The sequence below is a fragment of the Thermobia domestica genome, chromosome 10 (assembly GCF_964235325.1).
Source record: "Thermobia domestica chromosome 10, izTheDome1.hap1.1, whole genome shotgun sequence".
NCBI lineage: Eukaryota > Metazoa > Arthropoda > Insecta > Zygentoma > Lepismatidae > Thermobia > Thermobia domestica.
The window spans coordinates 23,588,559-23,612,318 of record NC_137463.1 but is presented as its reverse complement, the minus strand read 5'-3'; the positions used below and the strand labels follow the sequence as shown (position 1 = coordinate 23,612,318).

At 35.9% G+C, this 23,760-nt stretch overlaps 1 protein-coding gene across 2 annotated transcripts in view; it reads left to right on the top strand.

Annotated features, from left to right (window-relative positions):
• Window positions 1-22,274, top strand: part of LOC145662373 (uncharacterized) — a 134,992-nt gene extending 112,718 nt beyond the window's left edge. For both annotated transcript variants that reach the window (XM_081727888.1, XM_081727887.1), the window contains exon 5: window positions 21,698-22,274. In XM_081727888.1, coding sequence (XP_081584014.1) covers window positions 21,698-22,165 — 468 coding nt within the window. In that variant the 3' untranslated portion in view covers window positions 22,166-22,274. The remainder of the gene's footprint in view (window positions 1-21,697) is intronic.
• Window positions 22,275-23,760: the final 1,486 nt, after the last annotated feature.

Here is a 23,760-nt window from a genome sequence, read left to right as displayed (position 1 = left end):
TCACAGGTATCTGCCATTGTTATTTACCAAACACGGAAAGACGAGACAATGAACTGGAGAACACACAACTTTATTCTCCTTCCTCCGTGGGCAATTACATGACAATTCACGTGAGGAGCACTGCTGTCATATCAATGATCAGGATGGGAAGTTCAAAATCTAAAATATCTTTACATCTTATATTGTCACACACATTTAGTTCGGGTGTAAAGGAACTTTCTTGCCACCCTGTAGTGTCATATATAAAACAAATAATGTGCCAGTTCAAATGTCTAGCTGTGCCAGGTCATTGAAAGCAGACAAGCACTTTTGAATCCATTGATGTACGTTGAAATCACATTCTGCATGACAATACTCCAGCACATACAGCCAAGGCTGCATTGCTAAACCTGGGCTGTAGGGTGGGTACTGACTTTCCTGGAAACCACAGTCTTTCACTGTAGCCTCGGAAATAGCCGCGTGGGCTGTAGTATGATATGTGCTCAATGCAGAGCGACTGATCAAATGATTGTCTTCAACGCACTGACGTAGCTGTACAGAAACTGATTTATTATTTCTTCCGTAGATGGCACTGTATTCCATGAATGGTTTATTAGCGATCGTGCGATATTCAGTGTCTGGCCGGAAACTACATTTTCAGAAATGTTATTGCTAACAATATTATTATTATTATTATTATTATTATTATTATTATTATTATTATTATTATTATTATTATTATTATTATTATTATTATTATTATTATTATTATTTTACTAAAACACTGAACTGTACTGTCGTTGAACTGTAATCTAATTGTACAAACAATTCGTTAGAACTACGAGGGCCATTCGGAAAGTAATCTCCGATTGATTAAAAATGAAAAATCAAAGTAAATAAGAATAATTTATTATATACATCTGAAAACTGCTTCTTTACTCTGATTTTCAACATAGTTTCCATAAACATTTAAGCACTTATAATACCTTTGTACTAGCATAAAAATCTGCCGCTAATGTGTTGAGCCAGACTGTGACCGTATGTTTCAACTCCTCATCATCACCAAGGTACTGATATCCAAGCCACTTCTTCATATGCATGAAGAGATTGTGAAAGGTCGATTTTCACGAATTTTTCTATCAATTTTCTGAACGAGTTTATCAGTGACCACTGGTGGCCTGCCACTCCACTCTTCGTCATGAACGTTTGTTAGTCCACTTTTAAATGAACGAACCCATTCACGAACAACTTCTTCATTCACCACACTTTGGTCCATACACGGCACAAAGTTTCCCATGAATAGCTGCTGCCGAATATCTTTTTTATCATAAGGAAACGTATAATAGCTCACACCTCACACTTGGCGGGGTTTTCTATTGCAACACGCATTTTAAGACGCTAACAAAGTGGAACTAGTGATCAGACAACCTTCACTTTACTATGGCTGGATGCAGACTTATCTACCGTGCATGTCCGTGCAAAGATTGTAGCGTTACCCCCAATACTTCACGCACAGTGACCAATCGGAGATTACTTTCCGAACGCACCTCGTAGAAAGCCCACTGCCTCGATCAATTTGCCCTTTTTCTTTCCTGTCGAATAAACGATTTTATGATTCTTTAGTTTTTTTTTTCAGAATACAGTAATTAAATGTTTTTTATTGTGTTATAATGAGTAAAGAAAGATGGAACATACTGTTAACTTTTCATTAAAATTGATTTTAAAAAAAAGGCCAAAATTTTTCTGGCAAAAGTACCGTGAAAAAATCTTCGAATTTTTCAAAACTTTCAAGTTTTTCCAACCCCTTACATCTCTAAAAACAGATCCATTTCCTTTGCTAGATAGAGCTGAGAGTAGAAAACGTAGTGAGAGAAGAACCAGAAAAAAAAAAAAAAAAACTCGGGTGCTATAAAATTCACCCCCAGGCTCAGCGGGGTGCGATGCTAGAGATAAAAGGAAGACGAGGCCTTGTTTCGATGGTAGGGTCCGATAATGATGTGGCAAACCCGCGTGTAACATGTCCAAAAAAAGAAAAAAAGCATCTAACAAAGTTTTTACTATTAATTGGCGTGCAGAAAATGTAACGTGTCCTACAGTAAAACACACGATCTGTGTTTGAATCCCACCACCACTTTTATTTTGTTTATTATTATTATTATTATTATTATTATTATTATTATTATTATTATTATTATTATTATTATTATTATTATTATTATTATTATTATTATTATTATTATTATTATAGGCCATTAAACTAATTAAACCGAACACCACTCCAGATCCAGACAATATTCCATATTATGAATTAAAAGCTTTGTGCAACTGAGCTTTCAATTAGTTTGGCAAATATATTTAAGATTTCATTGCGTACGGACGTATATCCTTCAATATGGAAGCAAGTGTATGTTGTACCAGGCCCGCAACCAGCTACAGAGGTTTGGGGAGGCATGAATATATTAGGGGGGCCAAGTCATTAAAAAAATGTCTTACAAATAGCTAAATTGTGGTTTTTGTATTAATAATAGCATTTTGTGTTAAGATCTGGAGGGGCCACGAAAAGTTTAGGGGGTCCTGGCCCCCTAGCACCCTCTGGTTGCGGGCCTGTATTGTACCGGTATATAAATCAGGGATGGACAAAATGACGACAACTACAGGCAAAAACTCTTGTCAACACATTCTCGAAGATATTTGAACTAATTATAGGAATACATAAACATAAATTTTAATGTAAGAGAGAACTTAAATGATTCTCAACATATTTTTATAAGGGCAATATAATTGTAACCAATCTAATCCTTTTTACAGACTTTACTTAGCATGCACTGAAGAATAAATTGGAAGTCGATGTAATATACATAGATATTTCAGAAGCTTTTGATTCTGTTAGTCATAAACATTTTAGTAGCAAGTTATCGAATGTTGGTTTAGCATCCTTGTATATACATTCGCTGTTTTAAAAGCTATCTGTCAAATAGAATATACAAAGTTAAAATTAAGCCTCGTGTAATCTATATAAAAAATGGAATACCACAAGGGTTGCTCTTGGGGCTCTTCTTATTTTCTTTATTTTTAAATGATGTTCCGGAAAAATCAAATACTCTAACATTTTGTTATAAACTGACGATATGAAGCTGTTCAGATTAGTCAACAATGAATATGATAATTATTTTCTACAGCAAAATTTAGATGTAGTAAATACGTGATGTAAGAGCTATGTTGGAGCTATGTTTACTAAAAGAATTAATGGAAAGAAAACAAAATTTAATAAAATTTAATAAATTTAATACATACATAAATAAGACTCAATATTATGTCGGTAAATACGAAATCAGTAGTGTACAAGTTGAGAAAATAAACATTATTAAAAAATCTAGGTATTACACTTGACAAGTCAGTTAAGGTTTTTTACCAAATAAATTCTATTGTATAAGGTGTCAGAAGGAAAGTAGGTTTTATTTTTAAACAATGGCCTGTATTTCAAAGCGATAAAACACACACACACACACACACACACATAAATTATTCGTAAGACCAAAACTAGAGTTTGGATCGGTAATATGGAACAGCGTTTCTAAAACTTTGACAAACAAGATAAAATCTGTGCGAAAATATTTTGTTCGAGTGTTATGTTTTAAAATGAAAATGAGTTACTATTCACATAGCTATGAATATTGGCGATTGGAGAGTCTTACGAATAGAAGGAAAGATTTTGACAAAGTATGCATGCAAAAGATGCTAGATAATGTGTATACCAGTGAATGCTGTTTACGAAACATTTTAAAATACCAAATCATAGCATAAGGAATAGCACGATTGGAAATGTGATTTAAAAAAAAAATGTCAGATTAAGTTGAAGTCTACAATATCTCTTGCTTCTAGTCGTTACCCTCGTCGAAAATTGGTACCCTGACTAATCGTGGATCGCTAATCATCGTGGCGATAGTCACTTGCTGTGGAAATGTCTTGTTTACCCGCTACGTATAATACATATACCAACCGAGTTATACCCCCAAAAACGCCAGAAAAAGGCAGAAAATGAAAACTTTAAGCAGGTAAGCTGATACCTACGAGAGCGGTGCGGCAGTAGTGCCACACAAACAGTGTTGCCATCCCAATACAAATTTATAGTTTTTCAGATAGAACATATACCGTTTTATGGCATTAAAACAAACGTTATAAAACGTGAAAGAAAATAAGCAAAAGGAGGGTTATCATTGTTGCCAAATAAGGGAGATATGAGGCTCTAAAGTTGAGAAATAATGGGGTTTATGTAGAGAAATGAACAATGTACAACAAGAAGAAGACTGCAGAAGGACCAAATTTACAGTAGAGAGTAAACCACAGCATGCACAGAATTCAGTGACTAACGGGCTTGATACGGGATTCACTCAAAAAGGGCACATGGTAGAGTTGCCGTAGAGAGAAGAAATTCCATGAGACATTATGTCGAAATGTGAACAACAAGTCTTCCTGTAGTGCACAACTATTATGGCGTTTGTGTGGAATCGATATCTCGAACCGTTCTCGAGAGCTATAAAACGAATTGTCTTGGGGTTTCAATACTGTATAAAATCCTGCTTGCCTTCCAAACCACAGAAACGAAGGGGTAGCGCCTAAAAAGAGTACAGAAAAGCTGTGACACGGAAGATAACAAATCTGTGTCAAGAAAGTACGTCAGAATCGATTCACAAAGATTAATGAACTGTGATAGGTGTCAGTCGAGAGTATAGGAAACGTATAGTTAGCATGTGAGTCAACGATGAAGATAAAACACACTGCATTTCGGTTACCAGTAACATACAGGTGCAAAATATTTTAATATAATACACCAATTCGTACAACAGAAAAGTCACATTTAGTATGGAAGAATACGTATATTTCTCGCCCTAGGCGCACACTCGACATGACGTATCAAGACCGTTAGTCACTGGATACTGTGCATGCTATGGTTTACTCTCTACTGTACATTTGGTCCTTCTGCAGTCTTGTTGTTATACATTTGTTCGTTTCATTGTACGGACCCAATAATTTCTCAACTTTAGAGCCTCATATCTACCTTATTTGACAATACTAATAACTCACTTTTTGCTTATTTTCTTTCACGTTTTATGCCAATTGTTTTAATGTCACATACGTTCTTAAAAATTACATATCATACGTTCTACTTGAAAAGCTAGAAGTGTGAGTTGGGATGGCAACACTGTTTGTGTGACACTACTGCCGTGATTTTGGTCGTGTGTTCCCTCCGGTAGTTATTAGTTTACTAGCATAAATTTTTCATTTTCCGCGTTTTTCCGGCGTTTTGGGGGTATAACTTGGCACAGCCTCACCCGTTCACTGCTTGGTATATTATTATACGTAGCGGGTGAACAAGGCATTTCCGCTCCGACCACTATGATTAGCCATCCACGATTAGTCAAGGTACTCCCATGCGCAAAAAAAATTGCGCGTATACTGTAACTCACGATTTTCCGTATTTATTCCTTTTTCCTTACGTTTATGGATAAAATTGAGTTATTAGTATGTGGAGATAATAGAAAGCAATCCATCTAAGGAGATATTTCCAAAAAATATAATAAAATAATAAAAATATAAACAAAAAACAAAATTATGCTCGGTTTTGTGTATACTGGCAACGATGATTTCTAGGGATTTTTTCAGTAGTACAGCACGATTGCGGAGGGAATTCAGTAGGGAAGTCGAGGAGATGGATGAAGGAACTGGATACTGAACCAAAATGTTGCATTTATTGGTTAAAACCTAGTGTGTAGATTGCCTGCCAAATATAAATTAGCTTCTGTAACTAAGATGTCGTACGAAAATATAGAATTAAACAGAAAAACTCTTATGTTAAGGTTCGAAGCGATACGCACCATGGTTATGAAGATTATTTCTTAAGAAAAAAGAACAAACACAACGTAGCCTCTGTGGTTAGGAGGATAGAGTGGCAGACTCGTAGATATTTTATTATTTTGACACCACATCGAATCCCATCCTATCCCATCCTTTTTTTTTTTTTTTTTTTTTTACAAAACATTATAATTTTCATGTTAATAAGAACCGAAGCAATATACTAAGGACAACTTATTGATATCCAGGATTACAGTATTGGTAATAGCTATTGTTTTCAGTTCATGTTGTTGTATAGCTTCTCTCACCCTGTTTTCTTGGGAAAATAACAATTTTGTCTCCAACAAAATGTAAAGGATATATACGGACAGAAAAAGACATCTTAATATCAAACGTGATTTATCGTGATGAAATGGACTAGTTTGCCATTATTAAAAAAAAAACAAAAAAAAAATCCTAAAGTAAATTACTGAAGTTGACTTCCCTTTAGCTTTTAGCTAAAAAAAAATATTTTTTTCTTTATAAGACTATACTTTATGAGGCAAGGTGTGTGATCATACCCACAAATTTAGCTAGGGAGTGAAAGATAATCGTTTATACAAACATTTTACAGGTTTAGGTGCGTGAAACACCAATACACCATGGTCTCGCTTATCCGACCATCCTTTGTTACACATACCGTATGATCCGATATATCATTGCAGAAAGCACCAATCGGCAAGAAGAACTGCAAGTTGTGGTCTTAATCTATTTTTCATGCTCTGGAGTATATCGCCTAGCGCGCCCGTCTACACGTTGACTCATACATCTATCATTCAGTGCAGACACGTATCCAGGTTTTCTATTCGGAGGGGGCCCAACACGAATCCTCGTAAGCACGTAATTCTAATGTTTTAAAAATATCAATATCAATAATAATAATAATAATAATAATAATAATAATAATAATAATAATAATAATAATAATAATAATAATAATAATAATATGTTAGTGGTTTAACCTGTTCTTCTCCATAACCTCAAATGCATAGCATGTAACAGGCCACTACATAATTAAGTATAATGCTTCTCTCATAAAGCATTACTCTTATCTTACCTTTAATAATAAAAATAAATTGTCTTAATCCTCTTCTTCTCCTACAACCGAAGGTTTTAGCTGAAATCTAATTTTTATCTATCAAACTAAGGTTGTAGGTTTTTGCTCTGAGAAATATATATTTAATATATAACACATGTAGAATTGATATTAATTTATTTTTAGAATAAAAGTGCAAATATACATATGTACAAATAATCAAAATTCTGTCATCGAAGTTCTTTAAGCCTTAACTAATTAACCTTTGTATCTTTTGATTAGAAATTATCTTAATCGATGCCCACAGATTCCCAAATTTACTCTACTCGGAAACCCGCTGTCCGCCACTTCGAACTAGCTTCGACCGATGACCTACTTCTATCAAGAAAGTCTGACTTCAACTTTCTATCAGAAAAAAAATTAGATTAACCTTTCATCTATGACACCCACTTGTGAACATAGAAGGTTAACTTCCTTAAAGAGAACACCATCACTTTGGTCTCCTCTGGCCTAAATAAAAAAAAAAAATATCTAATACTTCAATATATTAGCCATTTGAATCTCAGAACTCAGTTAAATCAACGCTTCTGTATAGACCATCACTCAGGCCTTCCCTACATGAATTTATTTCAACATATTCTACGGCCATCACTTAGGCCCAGAGAAAATTACTTCTCTCTGCAACTATCATCACTTAGATAGTTCCCTACATGAATTCGTTTTAAATTAATATTTCTACGGCCATCACTTAGGCCCAGAGAAAATTACTTCTCTCTGCAACTATCATCATTTAGATAGTTCCCTACCAGAAGACAGAGAATTTCAAAAGGACATCACTTAGCCCTCCTGACCATCTTCTAAAAAATTACGACTGAGGGTCTTCTTTTATATGGTCGGTGGACGCGTTACTTTCTCTTTTTTATTAGGTTTATATTTTCGCTAAAGAAAAAGAACAGCTTGGGTAGGCAAACCCTCCGAGATTCTAGTAATTCCATTCTAAAATTTTCAGCCACCAAATATTTAAAAGCTAAAGGAAAAAAAGTACGTTAGAAAAAAAAAATAAGCACAAACTATGAATACAATTCTATACACAAGTTATTCTCTACAATTTATATATGTATATATATATATATATATAGATGTGTGTCTGGCCAGACCTAATAGATTATAAATATATAGTCTTACTAATTAAACATATAAATATGTATAAAATATATTTAATCTTTTTTACCTTATTACAGCAAACCAGTAAGGGCGAAGATACGTCCTTACAAATAATAATAATAATAATAATGCAACAGTTCTGTATTTCTCTTAAACTTTTTCCTACTTTTCATTTATAAACCGGTTTACTTTGGAAACTGCATTATAGCACAAACAAAATGAAACATATTTTCGAGAGAAATGTAACTAAAGAAAACTGTCTGCTACGTATATCACATAACAAAAATAGCAAGAAGACATTGAGTGTATCGTTCTAATATATTAAAGTTAAAAACAGAACGGAAACAAAATGTTAATCCTATTTAATTCCTGTTCTTTAATTCCAAATGGTATAATGGCATTAATGTATGTTCTTAGAATTATAACAAGACAACAGCACATTGCCCAAAGTTTGGACACTGACTATTAGTAAACTGATATAAAAGAATCTCAAAAGGATAAAAGCATGTTTATTAAAAAGTGCTTGAGTTTCGGAGGGGGACAGCCCTCAGGCCCTCACGCTGGATACGTCCCTGATTCAGTGCAGTGCAGTTATTTGTTATAAAACATTATTATTAGATGTGTAATATGTAAAATTATATCATAAGTTTTACTTTTAACAGGTCTTTTCTTAACACATCCATATTATCCAGCGTTCTGCCTGCCTGTTTATGTCGGATAAGCGAAATTCTACTGTATTTCCAAAGCTAGCATATACATGAACTAGAATTGTATTGTCCTAGAACAGACAATAGTGTGAAATGCTTATATTAAAAGGCTGGAATAAAAGAAAATAAATACTGTTTTGGTAGCGTGAGAACAAATTAAAAACAATTCAATATATTTCCTAGGTATTAGATTATCATCTTATTGTGTCGATATGTATTCTTTTTTAAACATAGTTTTAAAAGTCATACCATTCTCAATATTCCTTAGGAAATCGAAAGAAAAACTCCTATGTGCCTCTTGTGGTAAAGCGGCTTAAGTGCGTGGTCTGAAACGTTAAGGTATAGATAGAGTACCCGTACTTCAAAAATGCAAATTCGGGACGCTACTAAATTACGAGAATCTTTGAAATGCTTAAAATTGAAAGAAGTTTTGAATACTAATTTACTTTTCTCCATTAGATATAGTTGTTCAAGCATTACGTTATCACATTTTTATTCCTTTCACTAGACCTTCTTCCAAGGGCGCCGATTTCTCTGTAAATTTTTTTTTTTCTGGGAGGGCATTCAAATGCAGACGATATATATTAGGATTTTAAGGCAAATTGCATTCAAATGATGCCAAATATTGTATATTCATAAATACAAAGGGGGCCTACATGAGCTTTGGGGGGCCCGGCCCCCTAGGATCGGCGCCCTTGCCTTCTTCCTAGTTAAGCAAACGTAAGCAGATGATTTATTCCCTTCCCCTGGTAAGCAAAATTGTTTTTGTTTCTCAAGATTTGTTGTGTTTCGTGAAATAACAGCAGGAATTTCCAGATTACTTAACCATCTAAATGAATGTTTTCACTTAGAGCCATCCCGTCGATTCGCTTTGCCTAGGACTAAAATAAATTAAGGGTCAATAATGAAAGAGACATGTGGATCGAAGATCTTTCTTTGTTCGAACTTTGATTTTTTCAAATCCATGATGGGAAATTATATTATGTGTACAATTTTCGAAATTAATAGTATACAATCGTAAAAATATCTTACAAAACGATGGTTTATTGCAAAATACTTTGACTCAAAGAATAAATTACAAGTAATAAACTTGTTACTTTTCCTGGAGAGTCTAAGTCTTGAATGAGACAGAGGCTCTTCAGCGTAGTGCTTGGAAAGATTGCCTCACTTGTTCTACCTTCCCGTGACTCAGCCTTGATTCGACTTGATCCTAAACGGATTATTCAGAAGTCGAAGTCGGAAGATGTTTCCCATTTTTCCCAAACACTCTTGGTCGATTACAATCTGCCTCACTTGTGAGGGGACAACCCCATGCCGTAAGCGTCGGTGGACTACCGATAGACAACTAGCGACATGTCCCCAAAAATTGGTGGTCCGGCAGCCAAAAATTGGTCCCACTTCCGCTTTGAAAACTATACCACCACTGGCAGAGAAGCGACGGAACGCCAACGAACCACAAAATTGTTCCCCTAAAATACGTTAAATCGCCTTTGCATTAAGGTGAGTCTACAAACATTTTTTAAAAAAAAGTAAAAATAAAGTGCCCTGAGCTGGGCGTGAACCACCAACCTGAGGGTTATTAGGTGCGTGTTCTTCCGAATTCGCCACGGAGGCGATTGTGAAGACACAGCTTGTAGAGTGATAAATCGTTGAAGTATTTTTAATATTTCTAATCAGAGTGCTCCATTAACCGTGTATATTTGACGATAACTGTTTGGAATCAGATCAAATGCACTCGTCATGTAATTTTATAACAAAATGGCAAGCGTCTATTTACTTTTTTCATAGTTCTCCCATATTCACTTGCTAGTGATCGGCGACAGTTGCCAACTAAATTCATACAATTATACGCACCCATCTCAAGATTTTTCACTTCATGATGTAAAGGCAGGAGTTACTCTTGACAGCCGGAGCTCAAGTATTGTCCTTATAATAACAATTCGTCAGGGAAAAGTAATATATAATAATAACCGCATGCACATGACTGGGATAGTTCGTGTTGGTCCCTTTGCGATTGTCCGTGACAAATCAAAGGAGCGGGGATCAAAATGAAGTCCTCGCTGTTACGTGGTGGTAACTTCAATATCCCCGATTCTAGATATCTGCTTCGACTCGACGAATCCCTGCCACTAGTGGCACACTAGCGGCAATCCTTCGACGCGTCGCTATATTGACGATCGCCATTTACCAGCAAGTGGGCCACTAGGTGTTGGCGACGTTTACGGCATGGAGAAGCTAATAAACAAACAAACCAATAAATAAATCTAAAACCTTATAAAAATGTTTTCCCAAAATTTACATCTAGCAAAATCATTTGTTGGTATTCCAGAACTGCAAATTCACCTGTATTCATAATTTACTTCTATCGTAGTTTTGATATGAGAGTGATGTGTCTGAAACTGTAACACAGGTCATTAAGATTATTTTTTTGCTTTAGTCAGATTTAGCAGTTTTACTTAGCAGTTAGTCAATTTGGATCTGTGATTTTAGAGTTTTAGAGATTTCCTTAAATTTTTCATTTCTACAACAGTTGGCAACTAACACCATTAACGTATCTCTTTCGATATTTCCATAGGCAATGGCTTGGTCACTCCCAGTATATTTCATACAATGAACTACGGTGTCTTACTCCATTAATCCGAACTACATTTAATATCCAACAACTCTGGACATTTTCTCTTAAATCTGCAAACTTTCTACTAGGTTAAAACTGAGTATTTTCTATTTTCTTCCTTTCTTGCTAAAACGAAAGTGTTCTTTAGACAACCTGAAATGATGACTCTATATTACATTATGTTGCATAGGGCATTTTATGTAGCATATGATTTGACAGTTGGACACTTTCTTCGTATATTGAAAGCAACAGGGATTAAGTCCTTCTACACTTACATGAGAAGTAAACAAACTCCTTTTAATTCCTGGAATTGTGCCAATGCACTAGGTCCAGAGAGTTTTTAATTTAAGATTATTATTATTATTATTATTATTATTATTATTATTATTATTATTATTATTATTATTATTATTATTATTATTATTATTTTATTATTGACTTAGGTTTTCCTGAATATTAAGCAATATTTCACAAAAAGCTGGTATTTTTAAACAAAGGTGTTCGATATCAAGTTTTCATAAAGTAGTCACTCTCTCCTATAAATAATTTCAGAGGGGCCGCGGTGGCTCAGTGATAAAGCGTTCACCTTTGGTGCATGGGATCCTTGGTTCGACCCCAGCTCGCACCAAGTGAATTTTGTGGTGGACAAACGCCATGTGCATGGGTTTTCTCGGGGTTCTCCCGTTTTCTCCCACTTTCTTCATTCCACCATTTCATTCATTTCTCATCATCACCGTGTCCTTTAGCCTAGTCGGTATAACCATGGGTCGTAAAACTTAAAGATTTGATCTCAAATAATTCCAACCCAAACAGTTGCAGGAAGTATGTCATTTCGAATAAAACAAACTACTCTATAAAATTCTGAGTACAGTATTATTATTTTTTAAATATACAATTCTAGCGGACCTTATTTCTAAATCGAAGGGTAAGAAGACTAAATTCACTCTTATTATTATAGATTAATTTCAATTGAAGCAGTTAAAATAGTTGGGGAAAAATTAGAAAGCCATACCCTATATTCCAGTGTGCCACAACCGGATAACAGGCACACTGGCGCGCCCAGCAAATTACAAGAATATTTGTCGAGTTTATTTTATTTATTATTATCAACGATTCTCTCATGGATCAGCTGTCTGTAGATATACAGTTAAACAAACAAGTATCACGTTGAGGGAATGAGTGTAATTATTTACTTTAATAGTAATAGAAAGGTATATTTTCTTGTATTTTCTACCGGGAATAACTGCATCCGGTCTAGAAAGCTGGGGCTAACAACGAAGGAACCCGATGTGCCAAACACACACCACTCTATAGTCATGAGTGCCACAAGTCCTTTTCTACGTCTTGGCACCCTAAAGGTTGTTGCCTTCAAAGAGAGAGAGAGAGAGAGAAATAACTTAAGTCTATTGCACTTCCATGCTTAAATAAATACATTATGTAAATAACTGTTTCGTTTTCTGTTTTTATTATTATTATTATTATTATAAATTTCTTAGGAAGTTGACTGCCATATGTATGCACACTGCTCTCCCGTGCAGCGCCTCGTGTATGATTTTCCATACATAAACTATATATTCCAAGTTTGTTGTGTTCGTTCTATAGGTGTGTTTGTAATTAGATGCATATGGCGTATAAGTCAAAATTTAATGTCCACGCTACGTATATGCAAAACCATAGACAAAGAAAATTATGAACAAAGACATTTATGGCGCTAAAACAAAGGGCAAAAATAAAGAATTACTGGCGGATTGTTGCCCGTTGTGCACAGGTATTAACGGTTAACAGTGTTAAATTTAAACACATAGTTTTAATTAAGCACGAATTTAACTTATAGAGTACAGTGCGGAAAGGCTGAGGAGTTTGCTAGGATCGTTACAATATCGAACCCCGTAAAATGTACTGCAAACCTGTCCGCAAGCCCCCCGTAATGTTGAACAGATGTTGTGCATTAATGCTCATTTCAATGCAAACCTATATAGACCTACGCACTTCAATACTAAACGAAGGTGCAGAGACTATTCATGAGTTCCAGTATTAAACTCTCTCACCCAATGTATTTTCCTAACATGTCTTCCAGCGATTACAATTTGGTATTTTTTTGGTATCTCAATCACTTCCTAGTAGGATAGCTTTAACTAGAGACCACTGATTAACCTGGTATTGGATGTTTCACTTTCTTACCTTTGGAGTTGACAGTCATGGGTTGGACTTTTACACGCAAATATCTAATATTAACAACGTTTCTTCTAGAATTTCGTAATATTGTATTATTTCTTTGTATTATTCATTAGCTTGGTTAGACTTGTTTAAACACTTTTCTCTTTGCACCTATTCCTTAACGTTGGATACAAATACACTAGCTCTCACCGGGAATCAAATCCAGAACCAATGGACTTCAACCATTTGGCCACAGCAAGGCACACTTAAAAAGAAGTTTCGATTTTCTTAGGAAAATTGTGATTGGGTGTAACATTTAAAAATATATTTAAGAATGGGTACGGATGAAACGCCCTGAATTTTCTCGCTCGAATTTCTTAAACTGACTCGTGTTAGCTGCAGCTATTACTGAAACATTTATTTGGGAAATGCGAATAAAATAATGTGTTTTAGAAAACTTTGTTCGAAGCAACTTACGTCCAAAAGTAAAGTACCCATTCGTCATATTTCTGTTAGAAATAACTTATGCCATACATTAGAATTATTAAGCAGATAATTGTATGTGAACTGTGAGCAAAAGCGTCTGAGTACTTTCTGAGAAAATCGTTAAAAAAGTCATCCCCAAGAATAAAATATCCCTTGTATATCTTTTCAGGACAAACGAGTTATGCTATTTATGAAATACGAACAAAATTGCCAGAGTAATTATCGACAAAATCGTAGGGTAAAACTTGCTCCGAAAAGTAATATACCACTTCTAGCTTTTTAGGATGATGGAATTATACCATATCGTTAGGTTAGTTATGTAACATTTATTTATGAAATATGAACAAAATTGGGTCAGGCGTTAATGGGAAAATCGTCGAAGAGTAGGCTAAACTACCTCTTCTGAATGTTTACAGGACGAACGAGTTGTGTCATATTGTCAGGTTATTAATGATACATTTATTTATAGAATGTGATTGAGAAAATTGTTCAAAAAAATGCATCCCATACAGAAAATTACACCTTACGTATTTTTTCAGAGCAATGATTCATACTATATTTGTAAAAATACAAACAAAATCTTTACAGCCGTTTTTGAGACAATTTAATGATTTTAAATTTTCATCCTTCAGTAAACTACCCTTATTTTTAGGTGTCGGAGGATATAGAATTCGAAACGATAGTGTTATGAACACAGATCTCCGGGTGTAGATGAAATTCCGGCTGAGTTAATTTTAACTGGGGGCGAAAAATTGTGGAACAAGATACACAAACTCATTCTCCTTATATGGAACAAGGAAGAATTGCCACAAGAGTGGAAAGAATCAATCATTGTTCCAATTTACTAGAAAGGCGACAAAACTGTAATAATTATCGAGGCATTTCTCTTCTATCAACATCCTATAAAATCCTTTCAAATATTCTGTTAGCAAGACTGACCCCATACGCAGATGAAATTATTGGAGATTATCAGTGCGGATTTAGACGAAATCGATCAACTATCGACCAAATATTTACCATTCGCTAAATACTCGAAAAAAGTGGGAATACAATACCCCGGTACATCGACTATTTATTGATTTTAGAAAGGCGTACGACTCGGTTAGGAGAGAAACATTATACAACGTCCTTACAGAACTTGGAATACCGAGAAAGCTAATTAGATTAATTAAGATATGTTTAAATGAATCCCAAAGTAAAGTCCGGGTAGGAAAATTTTTGTCCACGAGCTTTCACGTCGAAAATGGCCTGAAGCAAGGAGATGCGTTGTCGCCATTATTATTTAACTTCGTTCTGGAATACGCTATAAGGAAAATCAAAGATAGCAACCAGGGCCTACAGTTGAACGGTATTGACCAGGTTATGGCATATACTGATGATGTAAATTTAATAGGGGATGATAGGAGAACAATAGAAAGAAATGCAGAGATCTTATTAAACTCTTGCAGGGACATGGGTTTAGAAGTAAATGCAGAGAAAACTAAATACATGGAAGTGCGTCGGGACCGGAATACAGCAAATTATGGATGCGTTAAAATATTAAATAATACTTTTGGTAAAGTGGATAGTTTCAAATATCTAGGATCATTATTAAGAGAGGGAAATCATATTCACGAAGAAATTAAATGTCGACTCAAAGCAGGGAATTCGTGTTACTATTCGGTTCAAAATCTCTTGTTGTCGCGAATTCTGTCGAGGAATTTGAAGCTTAAAATATACAAAACGATTATTATGCCTGTTGTTCTGTATGGCTGCGAAACATGGTCACTTACTCTGAGGGAAGAACATAGACTGAAAGTATTTGAGAACAAGATCCTGAGATGAATATTCGGACCCAAGAGGAACGGGAATGGGGAATGGCGGAAACTTCATAACGAGGAACTACACAATTTATATGATCTACCCAACATTGTTAGGGTCGTCAAGTCTAGGAGGCTTAGGTGGGCGGGTCATGTAGCTAGAATGGAAGAAAGTAGAAACGCTTTCAAAGTCTTGACTGGAAGACCAATCGGAAAACGACCATTAGGAAGACCTAGGCGCAGATGGGAGGACAATATTAAGATGGATCTCGCAGAGATAGGAATACAAAGTAGAAACTGGATGCAGTTAGCTAAGAATAGAAGTCAGTGGAGAGCTTTTGTGAACGCGGCATTGAACCTCCGGGTTCCATAGGCCATATAGTTAGTTAGTTTTTTTAAAGTGTTATAAAAACTTTGTCTAGAATTCGGTCCAGATACGTCGAACAGTATGGCCTCTATTTGAATACATGAAAAAGCGTGACGAACCGACAGACGAACAGATAGACAGACATCAAAATTACTTTTTCGATATGTGGGGGCGTGAAACTTGAATTCATTGAAATCTCGAATTCGATTTTTATCACTATTACTACAATTTCTTCTTTCGTCGCTCGAACGTGAAAACGAATAGGAATACAACGACACGTAAGGTGATAATTTGTAATTCCCAAAATTTAATGAGTTAAGTTTAATGTGTTGCCGTGCTAGAAAAAAAGCTTATGCCTGTTTGTTATATCATTTTAATATAGGTTTTTCACGCTACTATATAATGTAGAAATATGGTATGATTATCGTTCATATTCATGCTATCTTTTGGAAATATTCGTGTTCCGCATACATAGATCTGTATAATTTCGCTTCGTTCAACGAAAACCCATTCCTTACACAGACTTATGATTGCATTTTGAAATCGTGTTTTTGTCGTCGTTAGAATTTAGTAAATATAAGCATAACACTCAAATTAGTTTTTGACTTTTACAGAAAACCAAATTTCTGTAAAAAAAAAAAAAAAAAAAAAAAAAAAGAAAAAACTGCGGCTGACTTAATCCCCACCCTCCTTGTGCAGTGCATAATAAAACGCAAGTGTTATATAAATTATCCCCTACTCTCATTCGTTGCCGCTAGCGCAAATTATAAATAAAATTTTTTAAAAAATCATTCCTATAAATCAAAAAGGCCATCTAATCAAAGTAAATAATTTTAAAAAAATAAAAATTAAAAATAAAGTAATTGTTTTTAAGCACTCAGGTTGTTAAATATATAATTTGCTTGTAGTTTACTTATTGTATATTATTTGTTTAATCATAATACATAATACTCGTAATTTTAATCTCACGTTAAATTCTTAGTCGTAATCGCTCGTAACTTTACAGTGTATTATAAAGATCTATAAATTATTTGTTTTAATTTGTTTTTTTTTTATTCATTATCTTTACGGCAAGCACTTTTCTCTTCCCCAATATCTTTTCAGCGGCCGGTGAAAACGGGAACTGCTTATATAATTTATAATGACCTTTCGTGGGTGCTAAGAGCCACAAAGCCAAAGTTTAAAGCAAATGGTTAAAAAAATGTCGTCTGTTAGCAATCCAAAATTAATCGTCCTATTCCCAATAAACCCACAAAGGTCGGTCATAATTTCTTGCAATTGTGGATATGAAAAAAAAAGAGAGAGAGGGAGAAAGTCAATACTCTAAAAAGAAAAAAAAAACACAAGCACACACACACACAGACAAACGATAATTTGACATCAGCTTTTTCCTTTCTTCCTTTTTTCACGACAACAAGCATCATTCGATGTAACGTCATGTCGATATAACAAGGAGTAAACTTGGGAAGACTGTCAAGGTCGCGTATGTTATTTTTCCTGTTCTTGACACACAAATCCGAAGTGAGTTGTCTGCTGTTCAAGAACGGGCAGGTAACATACAAGACCATAAACTGAAAACAATAACTGTTTGCAATAGTACACGTATTCTAATACTGAATAAATACGTCGATTAAAGGATACTATCAATAAGTTATTTCCTTATTATACTGTTTCGGTTCTTATTAACATCAAAGTTATACACTTCCAATAATGTTTTGTTAAAAAAAAAAATGGGATGGGATAGGATGGGATTCGATGTGGTGTCAAAATAATAAAATATCCACGAGTCCGCCACTTTATCCACCTAACCACAGAGGCTACGTTGTGTTTGTTCTAGTGATGAGCGCAAGAGTCTTGGTCTTGCAGTTTTTGCAAGAGTCTTGCATGCAAGACCAAGACCAAGACCAAGACCAAGACCAGGAATCCTGATGCAAGACCAAGACCAAGACCATACCTGCAAGACCAAGACCAAGACCAAGACCATACCTGCAAGACCAAGACCAAGACCAAGACTCTTGCGCAAGAGTCTTGCACAAGTATGGTACTACTTGATTTTTTATAGAATGTAAAAAGGAAGGGGAAAAATCATTACATCTTTCACGTGAACTTCTTGGCTCCAGTAAAAATACCGCCGGAGTGAATTTGTTCCCAGCAGTTTATGCAATCCATGTGAGTCGATCTGCTCCTGTAACATATAGCTACAGTATATCGTTTTTTGAATCGGTTGTTCACGAGACGACCGACAGCATAATTCTATGAATTGTTACAACCTATAATAACTTCAGTGTCTGATTTACTTTGGTCATCATTTGATCATTCACGACGGCCCATGATTGGACTTTGGGAAATCATACGAAGAATAATTGTGTCCATAACAAGTGAATAAGCAAAAATAAACTAGAGCATGTTATGGACACGGTAGCTCAGTGGCAGAGCGTGCACCTCTGGTACATGGGGCCCTGGTTCGATCGCAGCTTGCGCTATGTGAGTTTCTTTGGTGAACAAACACCCTGTGCGTGGGTTTTCCCGTTTCCTCGTACTTTCTTCATTCCACCATTTCTCATCATCACTGTTTCCTTTAGCCTCAGTGTAATAATCGTGGGACGTTAAAGTAGATATTTCATTTCATTTCAAAACATATTAATGGTGTTCTTCCTTCCAAAACTAAAGAAATGTAGTATTAAACATCGGCAATTCCGTACACCATACATGCCGACTACATGGGTATGGCCTTGGCTCTGAGGTTCAAGCATCCGTTGGAAATTTTTAATGTGTACTTATAAAATTAATATTGAAATAACATTTTCATGACATTGACAAAAACTTAGCGCATGTGACCGCAAGTTTGATTTCATAGGTGGATGCTTATACGTTGAATAATTGTTTATCAATATAACTTATAGCCCCCTTAGGTATACGGCATATCTAGGATTTAACGATATAACAATATACAGCAATAAATAATCTATATTCACAACTGAGACTGATTTCGTACTTATTTCAAATAACTTGAAGTTTGATGCCGTTATTATGTATTTCTAATGTAGGTCAAAAGTATTTACATAAATTGAGTTTACACAAAAGACATAGATAGTTGAGTCATTTTCAGTTTTCACTCAAATTATTCTAAGATATTGGGGCCGCGGTGGCTCAGTAGTAGAGCGTTCAGCTCGGGTGTTTGGGGTCCCGCGTTCGATCCCAGCCCCCGCCAAGTGAACTTTGTGGTGGACAAACGTGGGTTTGGGTGTGCGCGTGGGTTTCCTCGGGGTTCTCCCGTTTCCTCCCACTTTCTTCTTTCCACCATTTTCATTCATTTTTCATTATCACCGTCTCCTTTAGCCTGGCTGGCATAATCGTGGGACGTAAAGCTCACAAATTTAATTTCATTTCATATTCGAAAATATTAAGAGGTTTAATTATTATAATTATTTTATTTTTTTCTCTCTATTTTGGTCAATATTGCAAAACATATCATCATCGTCATAATAATAGCTATTCTGCCATTATTGGCAGGTCACTTGCTGCAGCTGAGAAGGTTCGATGATGTGGTCCTCAGCTAGTCTCTTCGTCTTAACGTAGCAATTTTCTGTCTTAATATCTTTCTTCAACTACAATCTCCTTCGCCCCCTCCCTCTAGCATGTCCCTCATAATACAGTTCCTCCTCAGCCAATGTCCTCCTCTTCATTACATCTAAAATTCTTCTTTTCTCCCCTACTGCTACTATTTCTAAAACCTTCGCATTCGTTTTCCGTTCAACCCAGCTGATTCTCTCCTTTTTACTCCATGCCCACATTTCGAAAGTCTAACTGTTTCATCGTTTTTGCGTAATGTCCTTGTTTCTGCCCCATACAATACATATTAGAATCAGTAAAACAAAATTTCAATATTTAATTGGGAGTTTGTTTAATACAAAGATGAGCTAATCGTGGTTGGAAAGAAAAAAATCTGACGCCTTTAGAGTGTAAAAATAATTTTGCAATTTATGGTATTTTAGTAATCTGTGCCGTCTTGGTTTTCTTGCATGCGTCTCACTGTCAGAGGTAGCCTCCCCAGTTTGGGAACCAGTGGAGTATTGGATCTGTTAAAACATATAAAAATATTACGAAATGTTGTGATTTATCTTATAAGTAGTGAAGTGTGATCACCCATTGAAAAAAAAGTAAAGGTAATCGCCTATGTTGTACAGTATCATCACACTTACACGAAGGTAAAATATATTACATTTAGAAACATACATTGTATTTCCCTCACTATTGACGCAATGTAGGATTTATTATCCCTTATATCCAGAGTAAAATTTACTTATGAAAATCATAGATTTCTTAAAAGCAAAACTTGCAAGACTCTTGCAAGCAAGACCATGACTGGATGTGCAAGACCAAGACCAAGACCAAGACTAGGTGTGCAAGACCAAGACCAAGACCAAGACCGAGGGTTCCAGTGCAAGACCAAGACCAAGACCGCATGTGCAAGACCAAGACCAAGACCAAGACCACCCGGGTCTTGGTCTTGGTCTTGCATTTGCTCATCACTAGTTTGTTCTTTTTTCTTAAGAAATAATCTTCATAACCATGGTGCGTATCGCTTCGAACCTTAACATAAGAGTTTTTCTGTTTAATTCTATATTTTCGTACGACATCTTAGTTACAGAAGCTAATTTATATTTGGCAGGCAATCTACACACTAGGTTTTAACCAATAAATGCAACATTTTGGTTCAGTATCCAGTTCCTTCATCCATCTCCTCGACTTCCCTACTGAATTCCCTCCGCAATCGTGCTGTACTACTGAAAAAATCTCTAGAAATCATCGTTGCCAGTATACACAAAACCGAGCATAATTTTGTTTTTTGTTTATATTTTTATTATTTTATTATATTTTTTGGAAATATCTCCTTAGATGGATTGCTTTCTATTATCTCCACATACTAATAACTCAATTTTACCCATAAACGTAAGGAAAAAGGAATAAATACGGAAAATCGTGAGTTACAGTATACGCGCAATTTTTTTTGCGCATGGGAGTACCAATTTTCATAAATATCTCAAATATAGCTGTCACGCTTCGCATACGTTCCTTGCTAGTAGAGAACAAATATGATACTAACTAATCCGTGACTAACGCTTGATTAACGAATTGTCTCCGAATATCGCCCATAAAGTTTATCGTTAAAAGAAAATCAGTCTCATTACTTTTCTAATACATCTTGTAGAAAAATAATTCTCCATATAAATCAATAACCTACAAAATAAAAATGGTGTGGGTTTTCAATACCGTTAAATATGTCGGGCTTTATGCAAAGTTGTTCTTACGCATGATTAGTACCATACTAAAGAGTTCGACTAACATATGTTTCCTGTAGTAGTCAGGCCTTTAGTATGACACTAATCATACGTCAAAACAACTCTGCATAAGGCCCGTTGTAATTAGACACAGAAGCTTAAAAAATAAGCATTACGTGATCTTCTAATTTTAATTTCATTCCACTCTTTGCAGGCATTCCTGAAACCACAACCGTCCACTTTGGCATTGAAACCACCGAAAGGAGATGATAGCAAGAAGCGTCTGCAGGGAAAGAATCTTACTCACCAGCGAAGTAAAACTGAAACCAAAACTCACAAACCCGAAGATCCTAAGAAGGCGACCGAGGTAAAGAAGGTAAAATCTGACAAAAGTAAAGTAGAAATCAAAAAATCGGAAGAAATCAAGAAACCAAGTAATACTAAAAGCTCAAAACATGTAATAAGTAAAACCGAACTGAAAGCTCCAAAATCTGATACTACTAAACTGGGAAAAGGAGTGAAATCGCCAAGATCAGAAGATTCTACAAAGAAGACTACCCAGCAAGGAAAAGGTGATAACAAAATCAACAGTAAACATCTAGAGAATGATGTGAAAGCTAATAGGTTCACAAAGTCAATGCCAAATCTTTCAACAAGAAGGCCAAGATCTGGAACACTGTAAATCGGCTGTAATTTATTAATTTATTGTTGTCCATTTTTTTCTCTTGTTTTTACTATTGTCAATTTAAAAGAAAGAAAAAATGTAAGAGTTCTCAATAAACCTCTTTAACAACAAATATGGAGCTTTAATTACGAAAGATCGGGTGTCACGGAGAAATACGCTTAAATAGGGTTCCTCTTTCTCCCTAACAGTGGTTCCCGACTGTGTTTACCTGGCGCCCCCTTCGTAAACCATGCACATTTCGCGCTCCCCTCCTCGCTCGTTGGCCGTGCATGCTTTTTGTTGGAACCTTTCTGCGATTTCAAATACTGGGAGTATTGCAGAGAACGATAACACTCGAAGTTACATGTTAGTAGGCAGCACACTGTTGCAATGGGAGATAGGCATGATTTACTCGCATTCCAAAAATGCATGATTGTGAATGCCCGAGCGTCAATATCTCGACAACACTTGACGTATGCACTCGTTCCAGTGTAGTGAAGGTGTACAGAGAGTGGCAAGAGAATGGGGTAACGGCCTCTATGAGATGGAACTGAAGGGGCGTACGGAAGGTCACATTGTGGGGCGAGCGTTGCGTCAAATGGCTCGTTACTGCCAAACGAATAATCATTTTCCGGGAATTACGTGACCAATACAATAATGGATGCACAATATCCATATTCCACGCAACTATGCGGCCTATACTGGCACATATGAAGTTCCACATGCGACCCGCTTAATCACCCACTCCTCACAACTCGTCACCGCCGACTATCGCACTTTCGCACTATTGGACGCGGATGATTGGAAGACGGTGTATTGGTCCGATGAATCACGGTTTGTGCTACACAATTCGGACGGGTGCGTGCGCATGTGGCGTCAACAGCATGAAGCTATGGACTCCTCGTGCATGATGCGTACTCTACAGTGGCTGTATGGTTTGGAGATTCTTCTGTTGGCACTGGGATTGTTGGTGTGCATTGATCACAGTGTGGCATCCATTGTATATCTACAGGTATTAGAAGATCACGTACATCTTACAATGCAACTCTTCTACCCACACGGGAACAGCATTTTCCAGGACGATAATGCACAGTGACACCGAGCCAGGACTGTACTTGCTTGGCTTGAGAAACATTCAGAAGCTGCAGCATATAAATTGACCCCCTAACACGCCAGATCGTATTCCCTAGAACATCTATGGGATATGGAAGAACTCTTCGCGCCATGACTCCTGCAACAACATCTGTAGGTTCATTGTGGGATACAACCAGGAACATGTGATGTCAGCTCCCGGTGGAAACATATCAGCAACTTACAGAATCATGCCACGCCGTGTCCAGGCCGTCCTTCGAGCAAAAGGTGGAGCAGCAAAGTATTAGGTAAATGATCGCAATTCAGTGAGCACTCAGTGTAATAGTAGTATAACATAAAAAAGGTTACAGAAAATACTCAGGGCTTGTAATGGATAATTAATGCGTGATAGACGCGGTAATAACAAACCAAGCTTATAGTAAAAGTAGAAACATACACACAGGGTACAATTCAAATCCGTTGCTGTTCTGTTTAGAACTTAAGCCACTTTCTAAATTAATGGGCAACACGAAGTATGGATT